General features: G+C 38.9%; 1 protein-coding gene across 1 annotated transcript; it reads left to right on the forward strand.

Moving 5' to 3' along the window:
• Positions 1 to 2,067: 2,067 nt before the first annotated feature.
• LOC307257813 (G-protein coupled receptor 4-like) lies at positions 2,068 to 12,427 on the forward strand. Its single transcript, XM_080037154.1, has 4 exons — positions 2,068 to 2,133; positions 7,364 to 7,552; positions 10,716 to 10,921; positions 11,024 to 12,427. The coding sequence occupies exons 2-4, from the start codon at positions 7,475 to 7,477 to the stop codon at positions 11,538 to 11,540; spliced, it is 801 nt and encodes a 266-aa protein (XP_079893280.1). The 5' UTR covers positions 2,068 to 2,133; positions 7,364 to 7,474; the 3' UTR covers positions 11,541 to 12,427.
• Positions 12,428 to 18,161: the final 5,734 nt, after the last annotated feature.

The following is an 18,161-nucleotide window of genomic DNA, read 5'->3' on the forward strand; positions in this document are numbered from 1 at the left end:
TCCCCTGATCCTTAATTATTACTGGGGGCTGCCTACCCTGTAAGATAGAGTTTATAGGCTATTCATGATCGCCATTCGTAGCCTGAGTTAGAGATAGAGCCACAGTGTTAAACCAGCCCTGTGATTGTTGTACCGACTGCTTATACCACGTGTTTCAGACGTCAGAAGTCGATTGTTTTAAGAGTCAATTTTGCATCTTTTACTGCTATGCACATCACTTATTGTGGACTCTAAAGTAAGTAAGTAAGCACACCAACTGTTACAGAGTGCAACCGGCCCTGTAACACAGACTTGATACTTGGCTATTCATGACATGCATTTTATCTTAAGTTAAATATAGTATAATGACCACTAGTCACACTTCAAAAACGAGCCATAAGAATAATCAATAAAGCTGGATATTATGATCACACCAACCTCCTCTTTTTACATTCCCGCATCATAAAGTTCAAGGACCTGGTTGAATATCAAGTTACACAAATCATGTTCAAAGCTAGAAACAAACTGCTACCAGGTAACATTCAAAAACTTTTTTTGACAGAGAGGGGGGTTACAATTTGAGGGAACAGTTACATTTTAAGACACTGGCTGCACGCATGACTTTAAAATGTCATTGCATCTCAATTGGTGGTGTGAAACTGTGGAATGGTATGAGCACGGAGCTAAAGCAATGTCCAAACATGATTCAGTTAAAAAAAAAAATTCAAAGCAATGATTTTTAACAGGTACAGGGATGAGGGAGAGATTTAAGAAGGAAAGTATATTAAAAGGAAATATTTTATATATATATTTGGGGTGTGGTTATGGTGCATCATGTTGAGTGAATGTTTGTATATGGATATATTGATTGTGTGGATTCGTGGATGCATGTATGTGTGGATATGGATATGTGAGTTGTACAAATATGGAGATATGGACGTATGAATTGTGTGGATGCATATGGTGGATGTATTTTTGTATGGATGTATGTAGTGGATATTTCATTTCATTTTTCGTTTGATTTTTGTTTATCCTCGGGAGACCAATTGAGGGGTGGCCCTCATTTGCAATGGCGTCGAGTGTTTATGGATATATGGATTGTATAAATATAAAAATAATTATAAAGTTATTGACCTGTGGAAAAGGGGGTTAGGATCAAATAAGTTTATACTTCTTCCTGATCCTTTTCAGGCATATCAATTCAATATGTTATTTGTTTATTTTCTGTTTATTTTTTGTTTATTTTTCTTTTCTTTTGTGAAATCATTTGAACATATTTATTTTTATTGTATTTTCATGCTTTTAATTTTTCTTTTTTTTGATATGTCTGAAATAAAATTGAATCAATCAGTCAATCAATCAAAATATAAAGCCTGTAAAGAATGATTAAACTCACTACTAATAATAAATAGAAAACCACTACAAACGTTATAAACATTTCTATAAGTGAAGTGTTATGCTGCTTTGACTTGAGGCTAGTAATAGAGAGGAATGTAACTCATGCAGAGGTTGGGCTGCAGTCTCTCGAAGGTGCAGTCTCCCGTGTCCATGGCACAGCGGCCACAGTGACTCAGAGACGTTATCTCTTTCTTTAGAACTGAAGCAAAAACAGATGACACAATATTCTGTGTAATTTCGTCAAGGAAATATTTCTAGTGAAGTTAAACAATGAGGGCAGTAAATCTTTACTTAAGTTTAGTTCTCTTGCAGACACTTCACCCTTGAACTGTGGATGGCATAGTATTAAGTTGTACATTTTTCTTGCAAGTTTATATTAACAATCTGTTTTATAGCAATAATGGCTAAATATACCTTTGGCTTTTTCATTTAATTAAAAAGTGTTAAAAGATTATGTTATGTTGATTATGATTATGATTATGTTGGATACAATGTGTGCCAAATGACAACAAATGTAATGAGTCATTACTATGGAATGAAAGGTGCGGAGCCTCACCTATCACCTGAGACGAACCAGGAAACAGTTTGTTTATTTTATTTTTCTTCCTAAAAAGACAAACGTACTGAAAACCAGACAAACAGGTTCATTCAGATCAAATTAAAAACCTCCTCTTAGTGAGTTCAGCTACAAAAGGAGAGAAAAGTGTAAAACTCCAACACTGCTGCTTCAACCTGCCGACACTCCACACACTGAAGGTGAGTTTGATGAAAAACAGGACTCTGTACGGAAGACTGTTAGGTTATTTAAGGTGGAGAGAAAAAAGGATATTTTTTGTATTTCTTATCGTGCACTTTAAGAAACATTTTTTTGTTGAAAATAATCAGTTAATTCAGAACACCAGTGCACTGACCATCTGGAACAGGCTTCACCAGTCACTTACATTACATTCTCTTCCAACTTATGGGCAGCTAAGTACAATGGTGCTAAATATTCCTGTTTTTAAGTTGTAACTGTTTTTAGTGATTTGCATGTCTATAATTTAATCTTTTTCTCATTTCCTTGTTTTTAAATGTTATTTCCTGGTTGCTACAGAGTCTTGCATGTCTCTGTTTATATCCCAGGCATGGGTATTTTGCACTTCATGCACTGTTGGTATATTGAGGTCTTACTGGGTCCAGTGGACCCGAACATCCTGAATGTAATATACATGTCTAGGGGGGGTGTATAGTGTGTGTTGACCAATTTTTTTTCTGATATATGTTCTTCATGGTAAATGAGCCAAGGCCAATGAGTCTCAGTTTGAAATCATAATTAATAGTATAATTTTTCTTTTGATAAAAATGAAAATGGGTCCCAAAGACCCGAACACCACACAAGGGTTAACATGATTTTAGTAGTTGTATCTTCTCCTGAGTAGTTTTCTTTGTTTTATGCAGGACAATAGTTTCACCCTTCTGAAACGGAGTTGCATCTTTTCCAAAACCATAGCATATGTCTTCTGACATGGTTGTTTTAAGAAGTAAGAAGCTATTCACTGCATCAGTTAGGCTTTAATAACCTGTTGCCATCTGAAACATATTGACAGTATTGACTGCAGTTTTTATTTTTTTTTCAAATATTTTTTTGGCATTCTTGCTTTATTGGACATATTTTGTAGAAATATAGGTGAGGTGGGGCAGAGAGGGCGGGCAGGATTCGAACACGGGTCTGCTGAAGGGCCTGGGCCCATGGGGGGGACGCCCTTACCCACTGCGCCATCAATGACTATAGTCTTTGAACGATGAAAAGCTCTTGCCTATTTGCCTAGTAAAATCAAGGTGGTGACATTTCTCACTTCCTTAACATAAGCAAATATATATTCGATACGTTAAGTCATTCTTAAAGCTCTCCATTTGTAGATGATTTTCTTCACGTGGACCGATGGAGCTCAAACTTTTTTATATGAATTTATAGCTGTCCCCAGACAAATGTGCAACATCAAAACTCTATTCCTGAGATCCTCTGAGATTTTTTTCCCCTTTGAGCATGTCTGACCTGTATGGGTTCAGTTTGGTGGGCCTAAACTGACCTGGTTTGATCTTTGTTTTATCTAATGCCACCCAATTTCTTCCCTAAAGATATCTCATTACATTGGTCTATTTCATCAATCAATTTGGCCCACCTGGTTGTGTTTACCTTGCTCGATTTAAGCAATGCAGCTCAGGGTTCACAAACTTTTGCACATACAACAGTTGTCAAATAATTTGTTTTATCTGTTTTAACAATTTATTTCTGGAAAAGAAAAATGTTGAAGTGATAAACAAACATCTGTTATTTCATATATAAAATACTGGTATTAATAAAAATGAATTAATAATGGTTAAAATAAATAAAATCACAAAAGGCTCAAGGGGTTCACAAACTTTCAAACAGCACTGTATGTGTGTGTCTGTAGGCAGGCATTCATATTAGGATACTAAGAAAGGAAGTAGAAAATCATTTGCTAATCCTTCTAATTTACCACATATTCTATACGAGAACAACATATAATTCATCCACAAGCATATAAATAGTTAAAATTAAATTCATCATCGCTTATTTAAAAACAGTCAAATAGTATTTCCACAGTATTTCACTCTCTCTTACCCAGTACAACCCTGCCTCATCAAAATTAATTTCCCAGAGAACTATTCGGCATTCTCAATTACGTTTGGCTGACAAACGTATTGTCTCTGATTACGTTCTATTGAACATATCGCAAATAGGTTTTTTCTCAACCTATTTTTTGTCGTATATTTACCTCTCGGATTATGTTCGGTTGAAACCTGTCCCAGATATGTTAAATGTCAACATATAACACATTATTTTCATTAAGGCATATTAACCTCTCGGGAAACGTTTGATTGTATGTCAATAATCCTTAGTTTTATATCAATATAGGCTATTTCAGTCACAAAGAGGATACATCAGCTGCTGGAGCAGGGGTTGGTGACGGGAGGCGATTTATTTATTTGTATGCAACTGTAGTCAAAGCGGGAGGTGTGCGTTGTCTGGGCGGCTGCCTAAAGTAGGGCGCTGCAGGAAATGAATCTGTTCATATTTTACTTCATTCATTCACTGGTTAAGGCTATAGCCTACATCATTATCAGGTCGGCAAATCAAGGCTCTGACATGATCTGTCTGAAGTCTGATAATTCTCAAGAAATGTTTGGTACACAATAGGCTCCGTGCCAAGCTAAGTGTGGATCAATTGGGCAAAATCAAAGATAACACACACAGACACAGCTGACAAGAGCGTTCCCTCCCTGGTGAAACAAATACGTCACACTTCAGCTAGTGAGTGCATAAACATGTGTTTTGACAACATTTATAGCAAGAAATACATCAGAATATCATTATATTCGGTCATTGGAAGTATCTGATCTCTATTCGGTTAGTTATTAGGGTGGTTTGCCGACGTATTTACCCCCGTTGCTATGTAATCCTACATTTCCCATCATCCTTTAGGGCTGGGTGGACCCGTTCGACTCCTATCAGAGTGTCTGCCTGCTAGTCTAGGTGCTGGGAAAGTTTTGTATGCGCTTCATTTAGCGGAGAATATCTCAACTGTTATAGACTAATATGACCCCAGTGAACAACGTGGGATGTGTGACAAAATCTCTATCCGGGGCGAAAGTCCTGAAATTGACCACAATAGGTGACACTAGTATCACATTAGGGAATGGGACTTTTTTTCCTTTATAGATATCTTCATACATTTCTACCAGATTAATCTTCATATTAACAGAAATACTTTTTGTATACATACACTAGTTGTCAAATAATTTATTTTATCTGTTTTAGCAATTGATTTCTGGAAAAGAAAAATGTTGAATTGATAAACAAACATCTGTTATTTCATATTAAAAATACTGGTATTAATAAAAATGAATTAAAGCGGCAGTTGAGAGTTTTTTTACTGTAATATTTGGCAAAACTGTCATAATAGCCATTCAGCTATATGTAGGTGAAGTGGTCTGAAAATATTTTTTTATCACTTTGCTCCCCCCTGCCTCTGTGTGCTGCCCCCCAAAATTGCCACCGCTCATGTTAATTTTGACCAATCAGAGCGAGGTCAGATTCTCCGTTCTTATTGGCAACGACGTTGATGCGTCAGTTGCGTGAGCGTTCACGACCCTAGCAGTCTGACACTAGCCTACTGTTTGGTACAAGGCTACTACGGCGGACAGCGAGTGGCAATGTCTTCACAAACGAACCCTCAATTTACCATTCCCAGGATACTAACAACTAACACCGCTAAGACAGCAAAAAAACGAGGAAAGACGAATATTGAAAAGTTAACTGCTGAAAGGGAGACGGAGAGAGCTTGAAAAAAAGTACACCGGCCATGTCTTCTTGCCCTATCACATCAAGACCTCTCCGACCGCGACCTCGCGACTTATTTTTTCAAAACAGCGACAAGCGACAAATCTAGCTTTTTTTCTGGTGTTATTTGTGACTTTTTTCACCAAAGCAAGTATCATCTCTTCTCAACGAGCAGCGGGAGCCCCGAGCTGAGAGGTGTAGGCTATCTCCTGCTCTGACCGCAGCTGGGAGGGGCTGCTGCGCAAGGACCGGGCCGTCTGTCAGTGCTCTGTGACGGGGGACGGGCCAGGAGGCTCCCGCTGCTCGTTGAGAAGCGTTAAAAGTGATATTTGCTTCGGCGAAAAAGTCACCAATTACACCAGAAAAAAAGCTAGATTTGTCGCTTGTCGCTGTTTTGAAAAAAAAGTTGCCAGGGGGGCTGAAAAGTAGCTAAATATAGCGACAAAATCGCTAAGTTGGCAACACTGCCCGAGCAGCCCCTCCCAGCCGCGGTCAGAGCAGGAGCATTGATAGGAGATACACACACACCTCTCCGCTCTGTTACAATTAGTTTGCTATCTTGCCTGGCTGTTACAGCTACTTTTGTTAGGCCTACCAGCACACTTACAATGATTTTAAGCTAACATACATGGTATGTCTGTGATTAAAATGTATGCTCAATATGTACGTATGTAGTTATCATTACTAATGTTTAATCACCTCGGAATCGGACATGGTGTTTGTCTCCTGTCAATGTAACTGAATTCACATGAACGCGCGAAGCTGTCGTTCAGAGGGAGGAGCTACAGCAGGTAGAGCGTTGGGAAAACAGCCGTTGGGATCCCAACGGCTCAAATTATCAACTGCAGCTTTAATAATGGTTAAAATAAATAAAATCCCAAAAGTCTCAAGGGTTCAAAAACTTTCAAACAGCACTGTATGTGTGTGTCTGTAGGCAGGCATTCATATTAGGATACTAAGAAAGGAAGTAGAAAATCATTTGCTAATCCTTCTAATTTACCACATATTTTATACGAGAACAACATATAATTCATCCACAAGCACAGAAAAAGTTCAAATTAGATTAATCAGCGCTTATTTAAACATAGTCAATATTGCAATCTCTCTTACCCAGTAGCTGGCAAGAGTGGCACTGCCCCCTTCTCACTTCCTTATAATAAGCAAATATATATTAGCAGGAACTATTGCATGTACTCACTAACTGTCATCACCTCATACTGTTTGGATGCAGAAGACAACACATCAGACATTGGTTAAGGAACTCAAGTCAGGTGAGGTCTTGTAGCTTTCAAATGGGAATATTGTGATAATATATTATAGAGATCATTCAAAAGGAAAAATAACTAGGAGTGTGAATCTTTGGCATTGTTGTAAATTATGGCATGAAAGAAGAATAAAGTTACGTAGTTTTTATGTTTAAAAAGTAGAATCAACTGATTGTGATAATATAAACACACAAAGGAAAACTTAAGACAATGGTAAATAATTGGTTTAGGCTAGCTGCCTTTTTCCTCAAACTTGCCACTCTCTAAAATAAAAGTTACTAACAGTGTGTTAAATGAATAAATGCATTTTTTGATTGAAACTCATCATCAGGTTTCACAGTGAATAATGGATGATTTCAACTTCAACACCTCACAGAATGGAAGCTACAACAATTACACCAACGACTTCAATTACACCAACGGCTACTTCAACTACAGCAGAATCACCAACAGCTCTGATGATCCTCATGAAAAAGTTAGATTCATCATGCATGTGGCGACATGTATAATCATCTCTATCGGCCTTCCTCTGATCCTTGTGGCCATCTACTCTCTTTATTCTCTGGTATGTTCATTATGACTGAGATTTATTCATTTACTGTCTGTAGAATGTGTCTGTCATTAAGTCTGTCCAGGATAAAGAGTTGTTATGACCTGTATATATTTAGGAAAATTTGACTATATTTAAATGTGGACCCTAACCACATGTGTGGCTGCCTTCCAGCCTTCTGTTAAATGTTACTGTGGCTGTGGCAGTTGGCTACAAATCAAAGAAAATAATAACAATTTGTACACCATCATTTGTATTTTGGTTTTATCAAAAACCAATCAAGGAACATGTGAAATGCAATATATTTGATAACCATAGATTTTTTGCATTATGGTATTGTGAGTGTTACGGCCGGCCATCCCAGGCTCGTTCAGCCGGCCAGTAAACATTAAAATAAACCACAAAGAACCATGAATCAAAGTAATAATGCGATTTATTAAATTAATCCCAAACAACACAACTCAATAAGGAGGCTGCAAAAGAAAAGAGGTAACACCCCCAAACTAAGTTAGTGTTTTTTTTAACTGGATTTTACTTTTCCCCTGTCATAAACAAAACCCAGACAAAAAAAACACAACAATCGCAGGCCCTGACACACAAGCGCGACAAAAGCAGTCCCGCACCCCACCTCGGCCCACCAGCCTCCCAAAACAGACCTCTGTATCCCGACCAAAGTCAGCAACACGCTGAAGCCACAATCCGTTCCGTCAGCCCTGTCAGCCAAAACACAGGGAGAGCTCCACAAGCTCAACCCAGGCCCAGCAACCCCATGCTCTAGCCCATACTCCACCTCCCTCCCAAGACGATCCCGCTTGTTCAGGCTCACACTCCAGGCATGCCGTTCAATTGGAGAACTACCAGTCTCCACCACAACCACGCCGTCAGCACCCCCAGCACCAGACAGCGCCCCAACAGGAATTTCAGTATCAGCACTGGACAGCGCCACATCACGGGCACAGCCAGGTTTACCAACCACTTTACACCCCTCCTCGGAGAATTCACCGGGCCTAACACCGACCGGACCAGGACCCGTCTCCGCCGAAACAGCGCAACTCACTCCTCCACCCTCCCCAATGGACAACTTGCCAGAGGACGGTGTAGCAGCTACGCTCACTACTTGCTGTTTGGTCATCGCACCTGCAAAAAAAAAAAACAGGATTTTTCCGAGCCAACCTAGCGTTACACCCTGCAACCATAGGAACGGCCGTCACTTCAGGCTTGACCAACCCCTTACCACCAGCTAACTCACTTCCCAAACAACGAGACACACCTTCACTCGGAAAATAGGGACGAACAGCCACCGGACCGGAGACCAAATCTGACTCAAGGTACCATGGCGCGCCCCTGCACTGTGTCTCAAACCCCCGGAAAATGACACCGGAATCCACATCAGACTCACTATATAGGCAAGACATCACTTATAATAAATGACTGATTCTCAGCTGTATCCCTCGGAATGATTAACGGCACTTGTTCCCCCACTTGCTCTAAAGGCACAGCGCCCCCCATCAAGAATGGTGCATAATTGTCTCGCTCCGACTCCAGACTCTCAGGAGCCACCTCCGCCACAGGCTTCGAAGTGTTCACACAACCCACTGACTTCACTGCAGGTTTCCTTTCTCCCCGTAAAGCATAACAATTGGCGACTATGTGCCCCGGTTTATTACAATAGAAACACACTGGACGTTCCTGCGTGCTCCGTCCCTCCCGGGTGTGCTTCCCCTCCGCCCCACTAGCAGTGCTGATTTTACACGACTGGACAGAGACACCATGATTGCTCTCAGCATGACATTCTTGTGACACCGTTCTCTCAAACACAGCCTTATATCCATATGCTCTCAACACGGCAGCTTTAATTTTGTCAAAATCAAGACTATCGTCAACGGACAACATCGCACAAACCTCCTGTGCCCGACCAGTGAGTACACTCGGCAGCACCAGCGCCCACCAATCACGAGGTTTAAAGTACTTGCGACATGCTCAAAGAGAACAAAGAACTTGTCTACCTCCTCCTCGGAGAAAACCGGGATAAGATCAAGGTGATCGGTAATAAGATCAATGTGTTCGGTAACATCTAGCTCAGCTGGCTGTATAACTGCTGCGTGCTGTGGCACAGCCGCGCTCATCTCCAGCTCATCCAAACGCACCGTCTCCACCTCAAAATGGCGAGTCATCTCTTTAATTTTTAATTCAAGCTCTTTCTCTTTTTCCTTTACTTCTAATTTATACATTCCTAGCGCTATCTCCCTCAATCTTACCTGCTCGCTAAAGCCCGCCCCTTTAGACATAGGAGAGGCAGCCGCGCCCCGCTCCACCAACACTCCCTGCTGAACCATAGCAAAACACACAGCTGATTCTTAATCAGCTTCTTTTCCATCTCACTTACGAAGCGAAACAGAACAAACAGCAAAAACACTACAACGCCAGCAACGCAGGAGCAACCCCAGCACACCCATCTACCAAAAATAAATCCACGGCGCAGAGCATTAAATCAACAAATGCACGTGCGCTAAACAAAATTCGGATGAGTCCCCATCCCGGACGAGCGCCCATATGTTACGGCCGGCCACCCCAGGCTCGTTCAGCCGGCCAGTAAACATTAAAATAAACCACAAAGAACCATGAATCAAAGTAATAATGTGATTTATTAAATTAATCCCAAACAACACAACTCAATAAAGGAGGCTGCAAAAGAAAAGAGGTAAACGGGAGGAAGACCTGGGGAGCCACAGTTGGACCACAGTATTGCCCAGGCCTTCCTCCAACTAAACTATAACCCCGGCCCCTCTAAACTACGAATAAACAAACAGAACACAACCTAGCAGCCCCCCATAAGTAAACCATAAAACTAAATAAACCACAAGCAGCAGGTCCGCAACACACCGTCCTCCAGTCAGGCAGGCAGAGAGAGACAGAGACCGGCACAGGCCACGCCTTTAATACTCTGCCGGATTGGGAGCACCTGCGCCCAATCCGGCCCCACAACACCTGAGAGAGGGAAAATGAAGGAGGCAAGAGGAGGGAGGAGAAAACAAGGCGGGAGCCATAACAGTGAGCAAATGGACATTTAGCTGAAAGAGCAATGCTGTCCATGTGGCCTCAAAGACGTAATACGATTGCTGTAAACTCTCAGGGCCAGATTTACTAAAAATAATATTGTGCAAATGTTTTGCTGCAGGTGCAAAAGGATAATGTTGCTCCGATCTACGTCATCAACCTTCTCATCTCTGACCTCATTCAGCTCTGCTGCATGATCGGTTTGGAGGCACAACGTTACCGTGAGAATCCACATGAGGATTGGCAGATACGCAGTGCCTTCGGTTATATTCACCTATATGGTGTTGTGGTCAGTGTTGGCTTCATGGTGTGCATCGCCCTGCAAAGGTAGCTATCTGTCTACGTGTTAAACTGCGTACATGTCTGATCAATGTCTTATTATTTTATTCTGAAGTTCCTCTAAGACCATGTGTCTGTCTTGTATTACAGGTATTTGCTGATCGCCCATCCACTGTGGTACCGCTTCAGAAGAACTATCAAGATCTCTGTGGTGGTCTGTGTCTGGGTTGTTCCTCTTGTCCTTTATCTCCCGTTATTTATACTTGGACCAATAGGCCCAGTGATCTTATCAGCCGTCATCCTCCTGCTTCCCTTCCCACTGTTCATCTTCTTCCTGGGTGGGACCCTCAAAGCCCTGTCTGCTTCCATCTCTGTCTCCTCTGAAGAAAAACAACGAATTGTTGAGATTTTGGTTCTGGTGCTGCTCATTTGTACTCTGCTTTTTTTGCCCTTCATCTTTTATTTTTTTACTCATTCAAGTCCATATTCTCTCTACAACCTGTCCTATATGCTTCTTAGGTTGAGTCCTCTTGCAGATTTAGTTCTGTATATTTTCATGAGGAAAGGGGCCATAGACAAGCTGTTGGCCTCTCTGTGTTGTTGCCTAATGGACAGCAATGCTGGCAGCAGCCCAGACAGTAATGATGTCAGCAGCACATTAGTTTGATTAATGACAAGATGTAAATACACAGTCAGAGAGAGAGAGAGAGAGAGAGAGAGAGAGAGAGAGACGGACAGAAAGAGAGAGAGAGAAATGAATTAAACCAGAAAGAGAACGTAGACAAACAGAAAATAACAGACTGGCAGGGACCGTCATCCATTTGATATCCAAACTAGAAAGCATTGATATGATGTTGGACCAATATCTTTATAATTGTATGTATTCTTAAATATTTATGTCCAAGACAGAGATCTTAAAGGTGCTACAAAGAACTTTAAAACATTTCTGAAACAGTCACATTTCCTCTGATGATCATTAATTACAAGTAACATCAGTGAAAAAATGCTATTTTCATATTGTTTTTCGGTATGCTTTTGTCATGGGTACGCTCACCCTTGAACTATAGATGGCATAGTAAAAACACTACCGCTTTTGTCCAAAGGGGGTGCAAGAGTTAAACTTTTTTATTTATGGTATTTTGTATTAAATTGTAACTTTTTCTTGCAAGTTTATATTAACAATCTGTTTTCAAAACAATAATGGGAAAATATACCTTTGGCTTTTTCATTGAATTACAAACTTACAAAAATAAAAGATCAAAGATGTATATTCACTGATTAACTGTTCATTGTTGTTTTGTAATTGGGTTAACATACTTTTGATAGCACACTGAACTTATTGGTTACACACGTAAATATTAATTTTGATTTAAATTGCCTTCATGCAGAGACTGTTTTTCTCTCCTCTCCTTCCCCCTCCCTTGGCTGGGCCTCACCACAGGGAGGGAGGTGTCAGGGAAAGACAGGCTCATTTGCATCTACACACACAGTCACATACAATCTCTCCTGTCATCAGTTAGTTTAGTTGTTGATGTGTGTGTTTTATTACTTTATGTAAATAAATTACGTGTGTTTTAATTGTGTTACTTTTTCCTTAATATTGCATAAGAATGAACATTGCAATCCTCTTCCATTTAGAACTCTCTTGAACTACTAGCTATTAGTAACTTTTTATATTAATTTAATTATCAATTCAATTGGTACAGTAAGATAGAGTTTATAGGCTATTCATGATCGTTATTTGTAGCCTGAGTTAGAGATAGAGTCACAGTGTTAAACCAGCCCTGTGATTGTTGTACCGACTGCTTATACCACGTGTTTCAGACGTCAGAAGTCGATTGTTTTAAGAGTCAATTCTGTAACTTTTACTGCTATGCACATCACTTATTGTGGACTCTAAAGTAAGTAAGTAAGCACACCAACTGTTACAGAGTGCAACCGGCCCTATAACACAGACTTGATACTTGGCTATTCATGACATGCATTTTATCCTAAGTTAAATATAAAGCCTGTAAAGAATGATTAAACTCACTGCTAATAATAAATAGAAAACCACTACAAAAGTTATAAACATTTCTATAAGTGAAGTTTCATGCTGTGTTTACTTGAGACTAGTAATAGAAAGGTGTGTGATTCATGCAGAAGTTTGGCTGCAGGCTCTCGAAGGTGCAGTCTAACGTGTCCATGGCACAGCGCCCACAAAGCCACAGAGCCATTATCTCTTTCTTTAGAACTGAAGCAAAAACAGATGACATAATATTCTGTGCAATTTCGTCAAGGAAAAATTTCTAGTGAAGTTAAACAATGAGGGCAGTACATATTTACTTACTAGTTCTCTTGCAGACTTAGTTCTGTATATGTTCATGAGTAAAGGGGCCATAGACAAACTGGTTGGCCTCTCTGTGTTGTTGCAAAATGGACAATGATAACCGCAGGCCACAACTTTGATTAATGAGAACATACAAAAACAGTCAGCTTAAGAGAAAGAGGGACATAGAGAGAAAGGGATAGAAATTTAGAGTGTTTGTCAACTCCCAAACATTCCTTTGCCGGCAGCCCAGGCATTGTTTATGACTTCACACCTTTCAACACAGTGGAACGTCGGATCCTCCGGCTCAGTGCAGGTGATATTATTTTGGGTCAACCACTTGACTTTTTTGTCCCGTAACCCCCAGGAACTTTTAAGAAATTTAAAATGACTGTCTTACTGCGTCCAACCTCTGCAGCGATTGCGCATTAAAGAGGCCTTGCTTGTGCAGCCCAATAGTTTGAATAATGACAAGATGTAAATACACAGTCAGCTTGTAGACGGAGAGAGAGAGAAACAGACAGAAAGAGAGAGAGAGAGAGAGAGAGAAAGGGATGAAACCATAAGGAGAACATAGACAAATAGAAAAGAACAGACTGGCAGGTACCTTCATCCATTTGATATCCAAACTAGAAAGCATTGATATGATGTTTGACCTATATCTTTATTATAGTATGTATTCTTAAATATTTATGTCTAAGACAGAGAACTTAAAGGTGCTACAAGGAACTTTTACACAATTCTGATACAGTCTAATTTTTCCTCTGATGATCATACATTACATGTAACGGCAAACGAAACCATCAGTGCAAAGAATGCTATTTTTATATAGATTTTCTTTATGCCTTTGTCATGGGTATGCTCACTCTTGACCTGTGGATGGCATAGTACAAATATTACCGCTTTTGTCCAAAGGGGGCGCTAGAATTAATCAAAACTGAAAGTTCCTCAGAGCACCTTTTTAAAGTCTGTATAACTTTTGTACTATTTTGGTCTCATCATGGCCCATTTTAATTTATTTTTTTTATTTTTTATTATAACTGATATATTTCTATCCAAAGCTGTGTTTGTTTTCCTATTTCTTATTTGATGTTGAATAATAGACATAAATAAAATACATATTAATAATTTCTGTTTTTATTTCATATTTCTGTGTTTTATTAGAAGGCATGTACATTTTGGGGTGTTGGGTTTGCGATTGCTGTTGTCTGCATGGTAATAAACATACCAATCTATATCAGGTTATGTAATTTGTAATTTTGTATTAATTTGTACATTTGTCTTGCAAGTTTATATTAACAATCCGTTTTCGAACAATAATGGGAAAATATACCTTTGGCTTTTTCATTGAATTACAAACTGACAAAAATAAAAGATTATATAGCCTGATGTCTTAAGCGGATTTACTATTTGACATAGTAACAAAGTCTTTGTCTGTCTGTTCCTTGTCTTGTTTTGGTGTGTTTGTTCCAATCAAAATTACTGATTCTGATTATGTTTGTCCTGGACGAGCCCCCAATTCGTTACGGCCTGGCTCTTCTTGGCCACAATAAATATGGAGACACACAAGAGGTTCAAGTGTAAAAAGTAACAATAATTCATTAACATAAACACAAGGTTAAACAAAGAACCATAAAAGTACTGTGGCATATGTCAGTCAGTTAGTCAGTAGTGTAGGTGAGTGAATGTATTGTGCAGTGAGGTGGGTGTTGTAGAGTGTAAAATAATGTAACAAAAAGCCAAAAGTCAAAAGAAGTATTTGGGTGTCTGTAGAGGGAGAGAGCCACGAGCAGACTGGTGAGGACTTGTCTGCAAGCAGGGAGGAGTTAGCCAACAAGTTCCACCATGACAACTAGAGGGCCGTCACATGCGCGTCAGGTATGGATCCCCTATCCCCCTTTCACCTGAGACGAACCGACAAATCAGGCATTCACATTCAGACCAAACTAACAACTTCCTCTTAGTGAGTTCAGCTACAGGAGAGAAAAGTGTAAATATACAGTACAACACTGCTGCTTCAACCTGCCGACACTCCACACTCTGAAGGTGAGTTTGATGAAAAACAGGACTCCGTACGGAAGACCATTAGGTTCTTTAAGGTGGAGAGAAGGTGTATTTCTTATCGTGCACTTTAAGAAACATTTTTGTTGTTGAAAATAATCAATTCAGAAAACCAGTGCACTGACCACCTGGAACAGGCTTCACCAGTCACTTAAATGACATTCTATTCCAATTGATGGGCAGCTAAGTACAATGGTGCTAAATATTCCTGTTTTTAAGTTGTAACTGTTTTTAGTGATTTACATGTGCATGATTTAATCTTTTTCTCATTTCCTTGTTTTTAAATTGTATTTCATGGTTGCTACAGAGTCTTTTATGTCTCTGTCTCTATCCCAGGCATGGGTATTTTGCACTTCATGCACTGTTGGTATATTGTGGTCTTACTGTGTCATTTATTTATTGTAATCTCGGACACATTGAAAATGAGGGCTTGCCTCCGAGAACTAAATAAGTCTTGGTTGAAATAAGAAAATAAAGCACTACAATGAACTGCTCAATAAATTAAGATTATGAATGAAAATATTTTTACATTTCTTGACTGAAACTCATCATCAGGTCTCACATTAAAGAACGGTAAAAGCTGAATTCATCATCCATGTGGCGACATGCATAATCATCGCTATCGGCCTTCCTCTGATCCTTGTGGCCATCTACTCTCTTTATTCTCTGGTATGTACATTATCACCAAGAATGATTTATTTACTGTCTCTAGAATGTGTCTGTGGTACAGTCTGTCTGGGATAAAGAGTTGTTATTACCTGTATATTTTTAGGAAGATTTGACTATATTTAAATTTGGACTAATTACATGTGTGGCTGCATTCCAGCCTTCTGCTAAATGTTACTGTGTCAGTTGGCTACAAATCAAAGAAAATAATAACAATTTTTACAGCATAATTTGTTTTAGGTTTTTATCAAAAAGCAATCAAGGAACATGTAAAATGCAATACATTTGATAACTGTAGATTTTGGCATTATGTTATTGTGAGCATATGAACATGTAGCTCAATGAAACACACTTCCCATGTGACCTCAAAGACGTAATACAATTGCCGTAAACTATTAGGACCAGATTTACTAAAAATAATATTCCAAAAAAGAAAGCATTGATATGATGTTTGACCTATATCTTTATAATTGTATGCATTCTTAAATATTTATGTCTAAGACAGAGATCTTAAAAGGTGCTACAAATAACTTTTAAACATTTCTGAAACAGTCACATTTCCTCTGATGATCATTAATTACAAGTAACATCAGTGCAAAAAATGCTATTTTTATATTGTTTTTCTCTTTGCTTTTGTCATGGGTACGCTCACCCTTGAACTATAGATGGCATAGTAAAAACACCACCACTTTTGTCCAAAGGGGGTGCAAGAGTTCACCTTTTTTATTTGTTAAAACAGATACATTTCTATCCAAAGCTGTGTGTATTTGCCTATTTCTTATTTGATGTTGTATAATAGGCATAAATAAAATACATTTATAGTTTGTTTTATTTAACATAAGTTTGATTTTGGTGTTTTATCGGAAGACATGTACGTTTTGGGGTGTTGGGTCTGCAATTGCTGTTGTCTGCTTGGCAATATACATACCAATCTATATCAGGTTATATGTAATTTTGTTTTAAATTGTAACTTTTTCTTGCAAGTTTATATTAACAATCTGTTTTCAAAACAATAATGGGAAAATATACCTTTGGCTTTTTCATTGAATTACAAACTTACAAAAATAAAAGATCAAAGATGTATATTCACTGATTGACTGTTAATTGTTGTTTTGTAATTGGGTTTATATACTTTTGATAGCACACTGAACTTATTGGTTACACACGTACATATTACTTTTGATTTAAATTGCCTTTATGCAGAGACTGTTTTTCTCTCCTCTCCTTCCCCCTCCCTTGGCTGGGCCTCACCACAGGGAGGGAGGTGTCAGGGAAAGACAGGCTCATTTGCATCTGTACACACAGTCACATACAATCTCTTCTGTCATCAGTTAGTATAGTTGTTGATGTGTGTGTTGTATTACTTTATGTAAATAAATTACGTGTGTTTTAATTGTGTTGGTTTTTCTTTAATATTGCATAAGAATGAACATTGCAATCCTCTTCCATTTAGAACTCTCTTGAACTACGTGCTATTAGTAACTTTTTATATTAATTTAATTATAAATTCAATTGGTAAAGTAAGATAGAGTTTATAGGCTATTCATGATCACCATTCGTAGCCTGAGTTAGAGATAGAGCCACAGTGTTAAACCGTCCCTGAGATTGTTGTACCGACTGCTTATACCACGTGTTTCAGACGTCAGAAGTTGATTGTTTTAAGAGTCAATTCTGTAACTTTTACTGCTATGCACATCAGTTATTGTGGACTCTAAAGTAAGTAAGTAAGTAAGCACACCAACTGTTACAGAGTGCAACCGGCCCTGAAACACAGACTTGATACTTGGCTATTCATGACATGCATTTTATCCTAAGTTAAACATAAAGCCTGTAAAGAATGATTAAACTCACTACTAATAATAAGTAGAAAACCACTACAAACGTTATAAACATTTCTATAAGTGAAGTGTTATGCTGCTTTGACTTGAGACTAGTAATAGAAAGGTGTGTCATTCATGCAGAAGTTTGGCTGCAGGCTCTCGAAGGTGCAGTCTGACGTGTCCATGGCACAGCGCCCACAGAGCCACAGAGCCATTATCTCTTTCTTTAGAACTGAAGCAAAAACAGATGACATAATATTCTGTGTAATTTCGTCAAGGAAAAATTTCTAATGAAGTTAAACAATGAGGGCAGTACATCTTTACTTGATTTATTGTTCTTCCTAAAAAGTCCAACGTACTGAAAACCAGACATTCAGGTCCATTCAGATCAAATTAAAAACCTCCTCTTAGTGAGTTCAGCTACAAAAGGAGA

Source organism: Ammodytes marinus, assembly GCF_949987685.1.
Source record: "Ammodytes marinus genome assembly, chromosome: 11".
In the NCBI taxonomy this organism is placed as follows: Eukaryota; Metazoa; Chordata; class Actinopteri; order Uranoscopiformes; family Ammodytidae; genus Ammodytes; species Ammodytes marinus.

Bases quoted from the DNA above. Each gene is read 5' to 3' on its own strand.
- LOC307257813 (XM_080037154.1), top strand. From the start codon at position 7,475: ATGCATGTGGCGACATGTATAATCATCTCTATCGGCCTTCCTCTGATC. The intron at 7,553-10,715 runs GTATGTTCATTA...GTTTTGCTGCAG, and splicing joins TCTACTCTCTTTATTCTCTG to GTGCAAAAGGATAATGTTGC. The intron at 10,922-11,023 runs GTAGCTATCTGT...CTTGTATTACAG, and splicing joins GTGTGCATCGCCCTGCAAAG to GTATTTGCTGATCGCCCATC.